The sequence below is a fragment of the Hyla sarda genome, chromosome 8 (genome assembly GCF_029499605.1).
Source record: "Hyla sarda isolate aHylSar1 chromosome 8, aHylSar1.hap1, whole genome shotgun sequence".
Classification (NCBI taxonomy): Eukaryota; Metazoa; Chordata; class Amphibia; order Anura; family Hylidae; genus Hyla; species Hyla sarda.
This window is the reverse complement of record NC_079196.1, coordinates 191437667-191450957: the sequence shown is the minus strand read 5'-3', so window position 1 is coordinate 191450957 and position 13291 is coordinate 191437667. Positions and strand designations below refer to the sequence as shown.

The 13291-nt window shown below is 43.3% G+C and overlaps 1 protein-coding gene across 1 annotated transcript in view; it reads left to right on the top strand.

Moving 5' to 3' along the window:
- ADAP1 (ArfGAP with dual PH domains 1) overlaps positions 1-13291 on the top strand; it is a 196060-nt gene that overhangs the window by 81306 nt on the left and 101463 nt on the right. Inside the window, exon 4 of the mRNA XM_056537023.1 lies at positions 10267-10349. Within this exon, the coding sequence (XP_056392998.1) occupies positions 10267-10349 (83 nt within the window). The remainder of the gene's footprint in view (positions 1-10266; positions 10350-13291) is intronic.

The following is a 13291-nucleotide window of genomic DNA, read 5'->3' as shown; positions in this document are numbered from 1 at the left end:
TTTAAAGAATTTATTAGCAAATTATGGTGGAAAATAAGTATTTGGTCAATAACAAAAGTTCATCTCAATACTTTGTTATATACCCTTTGTTGGCAATGACAGAGGTCAAAAGTCTTCACAAGGTTTTCACACACTGTTGCTATTATTTTGGCCCATTCCTCCATGCATATCTCCTCTAGAGCAGTGATGTTTTGGGGCTGTTGCTGGGCAACATGGACTTTCAACTCCGTCCAAAGGTTTTCTATGGGGTTGAGATCTGGAGACCTTGAAATGCTTCTTACGAAGCCACTCCTTCATTGCCCGGGAAAATTCACAATACATGGCCCATTCATTCTTTCCTTTACACGGATCAGTTGTCCTGGTCCCTTAGCAGAAAAACAGCCCCACAGCACTGATGTTTCCACCCCCATGCTTCACAGTAGGTTTGGTGTTCTTTGGATGCAACTCAGTATTCTTTCTCCTCCAAACACGGCGAGTTGAGTTTTTACCAAAAAGTTCTACTTTGGTTTCATCTGACTATATGACATTCTCCCAATCCTCTTCTGGATCATCCAAATGCTCTCTAGCAAACAAACTTCAGCAAACTCACCATTCTTGTGATCATTTTGACACCATGGGGTGAGATCTTGCATGGAGCCCCAGATCGAGGGAGATTATCAGTGGTCTTGTACAGTCATGGCCGTAAATAAACACGTTTATTCCCTTTGTGTGTATTGGAACTAAACCAAAAAAGGGAGGAAAAAAGCAAATTGGACATAATGTCGCCAAACTCCAAAAATGGTCTGGACAAAATTATTGGCACCCTTAACTTAAAGAGTAGCTCCCACCATCCTTTTTTTTCTTTCTGTACCTGCCTATTGCCCATCTATCCCTTAGCCCCTCCCTGCCTTTTATTTATTTTTTACTAGATTAAAAAGGCCTTTTTGTCTGCCTGGTAGTGTGCTCACTTACCAGGCAGACACTTCTGCCCTTAGTTCATCTATACAGGGTGCCTCCAGCTGTTTCACCACTACAACTCCCAGCTTGCCCTGACATCTATTGGCTGTCAGGGCATGCTGGGAGTTGTAGTGGTGAAACAGCTGAAGGCACCCTGTGTTGGAAACAATAAGTTAGGGCCATGGCCGCGGCGCTACCCCGTTCCCTCCCCCCCCATTTTGAAAACCCTGAACCTCCGCTCCCCCCTGTGTTGAGAACCCCGAAACCCTGCTCTCCCCCAACCCCTGTGTTGAAAACCCTGAACCCCGCTCTACCCAAGACATACCCTAGTGTAGAGTTCTGAGGTGGCAGCAGCGTGTAAATGCCAGGAGGTGGGGCCGGCGTGTGAGGCCAGGGAGCCAATGCGCTGACGTCACGCAAGCCTGCAGCCGGCCACTAGGAAGGAGACCCCCTAGTGGCCGGTTTTCAAAATTTAAATTAACAATTTTAATTAAAAAAAAAAAATTATGGATCTATAATAGAGGTATGTTGTAGTACATAAGTACTACAACATATCAAAAAAAAAGTTTGGTGACAGTGTCCATTTAATATTTGGTTGCCCACCCTTTGGAAAAAATAACTGAAATCAGTCAGTTCCTATAACCATCAATAAGCTTCTTACACCTCTCAGTGTTAGACCACTCTTCCTTTGCAAACTGCTCCTGGTCTCTCTTATTGGAAGGCGCATTTTCCCAACAGCAATTTTAAGATCTCTCCACAGGTGTTCAATGGGATTTAGATCTGGACCCATTGCTGGACACTTCAGAACTCTCCAGTGCTTTGTTGCCATCCATTTCTGGGGGCTTTTTGACGTATGTTTGGGGTCATTGTCCTGCTGCAAGACCCAAGATCTCGGACGCAAACCCAGCTTTCTTCTTACATGACAGTGGGCTCAACCTATCACCAGCCGAGGCGGAACATCGCCGCGGCCGGTGATAGGCTGACAGCTGTCCAATGTTCCCGTCCCCAGGAAGCAGGTGAGGCCGGTACCGGACCTACGGGAGGTGAGTTAAAGTTTATTTTGTTTATCTCTTGCAGCCCGGGCATAGGGATACAGTGTACAGTATAGATTTCCAGTGGCCCGCAACAAACAGGAGGCCAAGGAGGGCAGCACTTGTGGGTGATATGGGAGTTTTTACCCCATGGGGATAGCGCAGCGCTGGGCTGATAATTAATTGTGGGTGATATGGGAGTTTTTACCCCATGGGGACAGCGCAGTGCTGGGCTGATAATTCATTCATTCCCCAGGGGGAGGGGCCAAACCAGTATGGGGCGGTATGTGCGGTATGGGGAAAAATTCATATTGTGCAGGACAAAGATTTCGGTATTCGGTATGAACCGGTATACCGCCCGGCCCTACATGATGCCTTCCATTTTCTAATAATTGCTCTCCCATTTAATTTCTTCACTCCAAGCTGCTTGCCTATTGCAGATTCAGTCTTCCCAGCCTGGTGCAGGTCTACAATTTTGTTTCTGGTGTCTTTCGACAGCTCTTTGGTCTTGGCCATAGTGGAGTTTGGAGTGTGACTGTTTGAGGTTGTGGACAGGTGTCTTTTATACTGATAACAAGTTCAAACAGGTGCAATACAGATAACTACTGGAGGACAGAGGAGACTCTTAACCCCTTAACGACCAAGGTCGTAAATTTACGTCCTGGTGCTGCGGTACTTAGCGCACCAGGGCGTATTTTAAGTCCTGTACATGACCGCAAGCATTGGAGCGATGCTCGGATCATGCGCGGCTGGTCCCAGCTACTGATCGCAGCCAGGGACCTGCCAGTAATGGCCGATATCCGCTATCGCGTGGATGTCTGCCATTAACCCCTCAGATGCCGTGATCAATACAGATCATGCATCTGCGGGAGTGCGGTCAGAAATATGGATGATCGGATCGCCAACAGCGCTGCCGCGCTTTTTTCCCATTTTACCCGCATAAAGTGTAAATATATGTTTATATACATAAATGTGGTATCAATAAAAAGTACAGATCATGGTGCAAAAAATGAGCCCTCATACCGCCGCTTATACAGAAAAATCAAAAAAAGTTGTAGGTCGTCAAAATAGAAGGATTTTAAACATACTAATTTAGTTAAACAGTTTGCGATTTTTTTTTAGCGCAACAATAATAGAAAAGTATGTAATCATGGGTATCATTTTAATCACATTGACCCACAGAATAAAGAACATGTGTAATTTTTACCATAAATTGTACGGCGTGAAAACGAAACCTTCCAGAATTTGCAAAACTGCAGTTTTCTTTTTACTTTCCCCATGGTTGTGCCATGCATTTTATAGTAAAGTGAGTGATGTCATTACAAAGGACAACTGGTTTTGCAAAAAATAAGCCCTATATGGGTCTGTGGATGAAAATATTAAAGAGTTACCATTTTTAGAAGACGAGGAGGAAAAAATGAAAATGCAAAAATAAAATTGGCCTGGTCCTTAAGGTCAAAATGTGCTTGGTCCTTAAGGGGTTAAAGAAGAAGTTACAGATCTGTGAGAGCCAGAAATCTTGCTTGTTTGTAGGTGACCAAATACTTATTTTCCACCATAATTTGCAAATAAATTCTTTAAAAATCAGCCAATGTGATTTTATGGATTTTTTTTCTCTTTATGTCTCTCATAGTTGAGGTTATAACCTATGATGAAAATTACAGGCCTCTCATCTTTTTGGACTTCCCGCACCAGGACGTACATTTACGTCATGTGTATAACCGCGAGCATCGGAATGGTGCTCGCGTCATACACGGCAGGTTCCCGCCCGTAATGGCCGACATCCGCGATCACGTGGATCAATACAGATCACGGCATCTGCGGCATTGCGGTACTTTGATTGGATGATCGGATCGCCCGCAGCGCTGCCGCGAGGATTCGATCATCCAGCATGGCGGCCGGAGGTCCCCTCACCTGGCTCCGGCCATGTCCCAGGGTCTTCTGCTCTGGTCTGCGATCGAGCAGACCAGAGCAGAAGATGACCGATAATACTGAGCAGTGCTATGCCCTATACATAGCACTGCACAGTATTAGCAATGAAAGGATTGCTATAGATAGTCCCTTATGGGGACATAAAAAGTGTTAAAAAAAAGTTGAAAAATGTAAAAAATAAAAAGTAAAAAAAAATTGAAAAATCCCCTCCCCCAATAAAAATGAAAATTGTCCGTTTTTCCCATTTTACCCCCAAAAAGCGTAAAATATTTTTTTTTTAATAAACATATTTGGTATCGCTGCGTGCGTAAATGTCCAAACTATCAAAATATAATGTTAATGATCCTGTATGGTGAATGGCGTAAACGTAAAAAATAAAAAAAAGTCCAAAAATGCTGCTTTTTTGTCACATTTTATAAAAAAAAATTAAATAAAAAATTATCTAAAAGTTTTATATATGCAAATGTGGTATCTAATAAAAAGTACAGATGACGGCGCAAAAAATGAGCACTCATACCGCCCTATATACGGAAAAATGAAAAAGTTATAGGTGGTCAAAATAGGGCAATTAGATTACTGATTTTGTACAAAAAGATTCGATTTTTTTTTAAGCGGTACAAAAATATAAAAGTATCTAGCCATGGGTATCATTTTAATTGTATTGACCCACAGAATAAAGAACACGTCATTTTTACCGTAAATTGTACAGTGGGAAAACGAACCCCTCCAAAATGTGCAAAATTTAGGTTTTCATTAAAATTTCCTCCCTAAAAAAAATTTTGGGGGGGTTCGCCGTACATTTTATGGTAAAATGAGAGGTTTCATTACAAAGCACAATTGGTCACGCAAAAAACAAGCCCTTATATGGGTCTGTAGATTGAAATATAAAAGAGTTATGGATTTTAGAAGGCGAGGAGGAAAAAACGAAAGCGCAAAAATAAAATTGGCCTGGTCCTTAAGGTGAAAATGGGCTTGGTCATTAAGGGTTTAAGGGGAGAAATTGGTGGCTGACTAAATACTTTTTTTCCCCCAATGTACAGTGTTCAGGTATTTCCTGCTATCCCATAGAGATAAATGGAGGGAGCAAGTCAGCCAAGGCTTTCTGTGGGGGTCGTCACGCCCCGTTCCTGTGGACTTCCGGGGTGGTGTGCAGGAGATTGCAGGGGGTCCAACGATCCTTTGGATAGGGGATAAGTGTTCCTACACTGGAGTACTCCTTTAAGATTAAAAAAGCCATGTTTTTTTTTCTTACTTGCACTACCCCATTTACTAGCAGTGCTTTGATATTATCAGAATAGCTTTCCCTATCTCCCTGCAGATGCAAAATCCATGCTTCTGCTGTTCAAAAGAGTGATTGTGATATATCACTAGAATAGAATTACAATGTCCAATCCAATCCTGTAAAACATCCCACCCCCTATCCTTATTGGTAAAGTAAAGTGTTTGTGGCTCCTTTCAACATTTTCCTGGGAAACTGAACTGACCTCATTATAGTCAAAGGCTGTCCATGCAGCTGTATGGCTGTGTAGCTGCCGGAGAAAATTCATTAAGCTGACACCTTAAAAGAAAAAATGCTCCTAAATCATGCTGGAGAATCATGGAGAGTAGTGTGGGGTTGAAGAGTTAGGCTGGTTTCACACTGCAGAATTTCTGGGCAGAATTTCTGCAGGAGATCAAGCTGGCGGCACTAGGACCGAGCAGACTGCATTGCTGCCCCCATAGCCCGCAATGCATTTCTGGGTGGATCTTTTGGGAGATCTGCTCAGAAATGCATGGCCATCTATGGGGACGGCAATGTAGTCCGCGCGGTCCTAGTGCCGCCGGCTCGATCTCCAGCAGAAATTCTGCCCAGAAATTACACAGTGTGAACTAGCCTTAGGCTAGGTTCATACTATGGAATTTCCACCTGCAATTCCGATTTGAAATTGCGGGCAGAAATTCCGCTCGGAATCTCTGGGCGGAAATTTTCTGCCCGGAGATTCCGTAGCCTGAACCTAGCCTTACAGCTGCTTTATCATCTCTCTTATCCCTGCACTTATCTCTATAATCAATGCAAGAATGAGACAGGAAGCTGAACCCTCATTGTTCAGCCTCCTGTTATAGCCAGGGCAATACTGGAGTAGCCACTGGACACCAGGTATGCAGCTTTAACCTTTAGGCAAGGTTCACACTACAGAATTTCTGCCTGCATTTCTGCATTTCTGCTTTGAAATTGCAGGCAGAAATTCCACTTGCTAAAATGTATAGTATAGTGAATGGGTTTCCATTCTCAAATTCACAATTCGGAATTTATGAAACGGAATTTGTTAAACGGAAAATCCGCTTGAAAATTTCCGCCTGAAGAATGGTGTTGCTCATTCTTCAGGGGGAAATACTCAAGGAACACATTGTAGTCTATTGGAGGCTGCAGTGTCCGTGCGGTCCTAGCGCTGAATGATTCTGCACTCGGAATCTCTGGGTGGAAATTTTCTGCCCAGAGATTCCACATTGTGAACCTAGCCTTACACTGCCATTCACCAATGATTAACCCCTTCACTCCCCTAGATCACCAGGTGTACTAACATTAACCCCTTCAGGACGGAGCCCATTTTGGCCTTAAGGACCGGAGCGTTTTTTGCACATCTGACCACTGTCACTTTAAACATTAATAACTCTGGAATGCTTTTAGTTATCATTCTGATTCCGAGATTGTTTTTTCGTGACATATTCTACTTTAACATAGTGGTAAATTTTTGTCGATACTTGCATCATTTCTTGGTGAAAAATCCGTAAATTTGATGAAAAATTTGAAAATTTTGCATTTTTCTAACTTTGAAGCTCTCTGCTTGTAAGGAAAATGGATATTACGAATACATTTTTTTTTGGTTCACATATACAATATGTCTACTTTATGTTTGCATCATAAAATTGATGTGTTTTTACTTTTGGAAGACACCAGAGGGCTTCAACGGTCAGCAGCAATTTTCCGATTTTTCACAAAATTTTCAAACTCAGTATTTTTCAGGGACCAGTTCAGGTTTGAAGTGGATTTGAAGGGTCTTCATATTAGAAATACCCCATAAATGACCCCATTATAAAAACTACACCCCCAAAAGTATTCAAAATGACATTCAGTCAGCGTTTTAACCCTTTAGGTGTTTCACAGGAATAGAAGCAAAGTGAAGGAGAAAATTCACAATCTTCATTTTTTACACTCACATGTTCTTGCAGACCCAATTTTTGAATTTTTACAAGGGGTAAAAGGACAAAATTTTTACTTGTATTTGTAGCCCAATTTCTCTCGAGTAAGCACATACCTCATATGTCTATGTAAAGTGTTCGGCGGGCGCAGTAGAGGGCTCAGAAGGGAAGGAGCGACAAGGGGATTTTGGAGAGTACGTTTTTCTGAAATGGTTTTTGGGGGGCATGTTACCTTTAGGAAGCCCTTATGGTGCCAGAACAGCAAAAAAAACCCACATGGCATACCATTTTGGAAACTAGACCCCTCGGGGAATGTAACATGGGATAAAGTGAACCTTAATACCCCACAGGTGTTTCACGACTTTTGCAAATGTAAAAAAAAAAAATAATTTTTTACCTAAAATGCTTGTTTTCCCAAAATTTTTTTATTTTTAAAAAGGGTAATAGCAGAAAATACCCCTAAAAATTTGAAGCCCAATTTCTCCCGATTCAGAAAACACCCCATATGGGGGTGAAAAGTGCTCTGCTGGCGCACTACAGGTCTCGGAAGAGAAGGAGTCACATTTGGCTTTTTGAACGCAAATTTTTCTCTGGGGGCATGCCGCATTTAGGAAGCCCCTATGGTGCCAGGACAGCAAAAAACCCCCCACATGGCATACCATTTTGGAAACTAGACCCCTCGGGGAACGTAACAAGGGGTTAAGTGAACCTTTATACCCCACAGGTGTTTCACGACTTTTGCATATGTAAAAAAAAAAAAATTTTTTTTACCTAAAATGCTTGTTTTCCCAAAAATTTTACATTTTTAAAAAGGGTAAAAGCAGAAAATACCCCCCAAAATTTGTAACACAATTTCTCCCGAGTACGGCGATACCCCATATGTGGCCCTAAACTGTTGCCTTGAAATACGACAGGGCTCCAAAGTGAGAGCGCCATGCGCATTTGAGGCCTAAATTAGGGATTGCATAGGGGTGGACATAGGGGTATTCTACGCCAGTGATTCCCAAACAGGGTGCCTCCAGCTGTTGCAAAACTCCCAGCATGCCTGGACAGTCAACGGCTGTCCGACAATACTGGGAGTTGTTTTGCAACAGCTGGAGGCTCCGTTTTGGAAACAGTGGCGTACCAGACGTTTTTCATTTTTATTGGGGAGGGGAGGGGGGTATGTGTATATGTAGTGTTTTTTACTTTTTATTTTATTTTTTGTGTTAGTGTAGTGTAGTGTTTTTAGGGTACAGTCGCACGGGCGGGGGTTCACAGTAGTTTCTCGCTGGCAATTTGAGCTGCAGCAGAAAGTTTGCGGCAGCTCAAATTTGCAGCCAGATACTTACTGTAATCCTCCGCCCATGTGAGTGTACCCTGTACGTTCACATTGGGGGGGGGGGGGGGTCATCCAGCTGTTGCATAACTACAACTCCCAGCATGCCCGTTGGCTGTCGGTGACTGCTGAGAGTTGCAGTTTTGCAACAGCTGTAGGCACACTGGTTATGTATCACTGAGTTTTTGACCTAACTCAGTGTTTCACAACCAGTGTGCCTCCAGCTGTTGCAAAACTACAACTCCCAGCATGTACGGTGCATGGTGTACGGTGACTGCTGAGAGTTGTAGTTTGCAACAGCTGGAGGCACACCGGTCGTGAAACACTGAGTTAGGTAAAAAAAAAACTCTGAGTTTCACAACCAGTGTGCCTTCAGCTGTTGCAAAACTACAACTCTCAGCAGTCACCGACAGCCAACGGGCATGCTGGGAGTTGTAGTTATGCAACCAGCAGATGCACCACTACAACTCCCAGCATGCACTTTAGCTGTTTGTGCAAGCTGGGAGTTGTAGTTATACAACAGCTGAAGGTACACTTTTCCATAGAAAGAATGTGCCTCCAGCTGTTGCAAAACCATAAGTCCCAGCATGCCCATAAGGGAATGCTGGGAGTTGTGGTGGTCTGCCTCCTGCTGTTGCATAACTACAGCTCCCAGCATGCCCTTTTTGCATGCTGGGATCTGTTGCTAAGCAACAGCAGGAGGCTGTCACTCACCTCCAACGATCCTCGCCGCACAGGTCAGTCCCTCGTCGTCTCCGCCGCCGCAGCTGCTCCTGGGGCCCCGATCCCAACAGGGGCGCCGGGGATCGGGGTCCCCAGCACCCGGGGTGCACGTCCCGCACCCGCTCACGTCCTCCGGAAGAGGGGCGGAGCGGGTGCGGGAGTGACACCCGCAGCAGGCGCCCTGATTGGTCGGCCGGTAATCCGGCCGACGAATCAAGCCGATCGTGAGGTGGCACCAGTGCCACCTCACCCCTGCAGGCTCTGGCTGTTCGGGGCCGTCAGAGACGGCCCCGAACAGCCAGTAATTCCGGGTCACCGGGTCACTGGAGACCCGATTGACCCGGAATCGCCGCAGATCGCTGGACTGAATTGTATCTATTACGCCCTATGTCCTGAAGAGGTTAAAAGGGTATTCCAGTGTAGCATACAGTACTTTCCTGCCCTAATCTCCCTCACCTGACTCTATTTACAAAAATGATTTAAACATTGTCAAACTGGAATACCTCTTTAACTCATTCACTTCCATAGACCACCAAGAACACTGATATTAACCCCTTTACTACAGTAGACCACCAAGGATTTTGACATTGCCCCCCCCCCCCCCCCTTCTATTGGCCCAGGCTACCAGTAATATTGACTTTAACCCTTTAACTACCCCAGAATTTTAGAATGATGACACCTTTACTGTCATATACCACCAGAGTAGCGAACAATAACTTCAGTGTACTGGACGTAGTTAATATTCTGTGTCTGGATTCTATGTGGCCGTATATGTTGTTGCTCTTTAGTAAATTATCAGGGCACTGTACATTAATATATCTGATGCAGTTTCTATTGCTTGGAGATAACAGTGCCCAGGTCTGTTACTCTCCAGCTTACTATCTTCAAACTCAAAGAAACGAAAAAAGCCAAATAATGCAAAGGTCTCATACAGTGAAGGTGGCTTTAAAGTCCGCGTACAACTTCTCCTTTAAGGTAACAAAATGTTTCTTCATCATGACAGGGACAATGGTCACTTCAAGACCTTATTGTATTATCAGTGACTTATTGATCCTTGGCTGTTTTAGTAACACGTGTGAGTAGATAAGACGCCATTGACAATGTGCCTAATGTGCTGGCTGAATTAGGTGTCCTTTGTGCTTGCAGAGTGCTCCGTGAGCAGTGGATTAGAGCCAAGTACGAGAGGAAAGAGTTCATCTACATTGAGAAGCAGGAGCCGTATTCTGCAGGTAAGGATGCTATCAGACTCAAGTTTCGCCTAATTCTTTTTGCCGCCTGGAGTGAAATAAAACAGAATGCAGCATAACACACCAGCCGATCCGCAGTCCTCCAGGATCAAACAGCGCTTTATAAATATTACAACAATTACAACTCTGCTGTGTACTTTTAGGCTAATAATGCCCTTGGTTGGCACAGGATACCCATGCCAGTCAGATATATTTTTTACAACTTTATCTATTTTTATAATGTGCATACTTGCTTGGGTCTATGAATCTTTTTTGTTGTTGTTGTTGTTGTTTATTAGTTTCCCCCAATGTTGAGTTGATCTCCTGGATCCTACTGTAACCGGCCAGCACTTTTATCTGTAAGGCATACTCTTTGTGTAGTGCAAGGGGACATTTGTTACTCAGATCGGCTAGGAGGAGGAGTCCTTCAAATATTTTGTCATTTTTCAGGGTGGTGTAGCTAGCCTGATGTTTCCTGAACCCAATGAACCCAACTAGCTTTTGTCAATGGAGTTGTTCTCGTAGTGTAAAGTGCAGGAGCAAAACCTCTTTTTAACACATAAAAGTGTAATAACTAATACAGATGTATATGTTCACAATCCAATACACTGAAAGTACTGAGGAGGATCTTCTCAGGTTAGCTTAATGTGGTGCAATATAAAGACTCTTTTTGCTTACGTGACTTTACTCATGGTTTGTGACAAGATACACATAGGGACATGGGCAGGAGAACTATTGATAATGTAACAGTCACCCAGCACTAACTCAGATCACAGGTCATGGAAGAGATTAGTTTTGCAGAGCGACCCTTGTTCAGGCTTATTCTCTCTGACAAAGACAGAAAATTCCTTTTTTGGAGATGAAGAACTTGAGAACCTTATCCACCTAGCATGAACAGCAACAGTGGCTTGACTGTAGACAGAATTTCACCTAGAGAAGAAAACCTTTACCTAGGTGTATGTGTGCCTAGCAGGAGCTGAGCTAGGAGACATGTGCCACTCGAAAAAGCTAGCCGAAGACTACTGACTAAGAGGTTTAGGTCAACCCCTTCTCCTGGAAGGGAAAGGTTGGACTAAGAACCTCTCCTGCAATCATTGGTGGGGGAGTATCATGTGACCAAGGCATTGTTCATCTGTTATATAGTAATGAACAAATGTTAACCCTTTACACAGTGAATACCTCAGTATATGCAGTGAACATGGTTAAATGCACATAAATACCTTTGCAAATACACTTACAGTACACATTTATGCAGGTTGCAAAAACCTTGCCACACAATACCTTATTACAGATGGTAGCTGGAACTATTGGACTGGGGTACTACATTTGCATTGGCTTTCTATTTTTCTGAATGTTTGGTGGGGGTAGCTCTGGCTAGCCCCATATTTTCTCTGCTCTGGCACCTACTGAAGAAATGTAGGATTACACGGCAAATAATCAGATAAAATGGGGAAAAATTCATACATACCCAGGTAAATTGTTAGTAGTGACAAAGGGGGGGGGGGGGGGGCATTAACACCAGTATTGTAAAAAGCTCAAGGTAGGTGGTTGGCCTTGTTATAGGGCCCTGCAGGTTACATGTCTGATCCTAGTCACCAATCGTTCCACTGACTAAGTGCTTCACCTCCTGGCTTCCTTTTCCATCTCTCTGCAGGAGGAGGTCTCCATTCTGGGCCTGTGAAGTCCATTTCCTGCAGTGAGATGGAGATCACGGCACAGACCAGGAGGGAAGCACTCAGCTGTTCTGTTAGATCTACTTATTTATTGAACCAACTTACCAGTTTATGGGATTGCTGACTTGCTGACGATTTAGACCTTGTTAGCCATGAATAGCTGCTCCTTGTGCTGTTTGACTTTGCATTGTTTTTTTCATGGCTCAATGACATGTCAAAAGTCTTTTTTTTAAGTGACAGAGGCATTCATATCTTATTCATATCTTATATTGAATCTACATGTCAGTCTGCAGTGAAAAAACTATTGCTGTAAATAGCCTGGGTGTTTTCCTTGATGTAATCCCAGGCAGATTCCCAGTTGGTGTTTTTATCATTTGCACTACAGGGTTATCTAATGCAGAAGAAAACACAGTTGACTTCTAGTTCCATTGGTAAAATGTCAATGTTTTTTTTATTTTTTTTTATCAGACTTTGTCAGACTTTGGTCTATAAAATCACCTGACGGACCTCAGGTCTATAAAGTCACATGAGGGACAGAGAGCAGAGTATTGCACAGTGTGTTGCACAGAACAGCAGTGATTCACCTCAAGTACAAATCCTGCATAGAAGCACTGATAGAGAAGAGAGTGAGATTGAGAGAGAAAGTGCAATTTTGGGTGTAGTACACAGCGACTGTGTGCTGCAGCACTGGTGTGTACTGCTGGTGTTGTACACAAATACTTTTTAAGCGAACTGAAGCGCTTTGTCCTCCACTCATAAGTGCATACCACATACATACATCAAAGTGGTCTACTATTTTGACCCTGTTAAAATCTTAAGGGCCTAGATTCTGTGAAAGGCCAGCCAAAAGTACACACCGGCTGGTGTACACAAATACTTTTTTAAGCGTACTAGAGCACATTGTCCTCCCCTCATAAAAGCATACCACATACGTATATCTAAGCGGTGTACTATTTTGTTCCTGTTAAAGTCTTAAGGGCCTTGATACTGTGAAAGGCCAGGCAAAAGTACACACCAGCTGGTGTTGTACACAAAAACTGTTTTAAGCGTACTGGAGCGCATTATCCTCAGAGTTCCCCTCACTCAGGTTTATGGAACAGGCTGTTGCGGGAAATTTCTACAACTTAAACTGCCCCCGTTTTAAATCCAACCTTGATGACCTTGTCACATATAATACTACCTCTTTTTTTATAGCTCTTTTATCATAGATTTTAGTGTTTTTTGAAGTTTGTGTTCTTTGCACTTGTATGTTCTGTAATCAGGGCTGTAGCT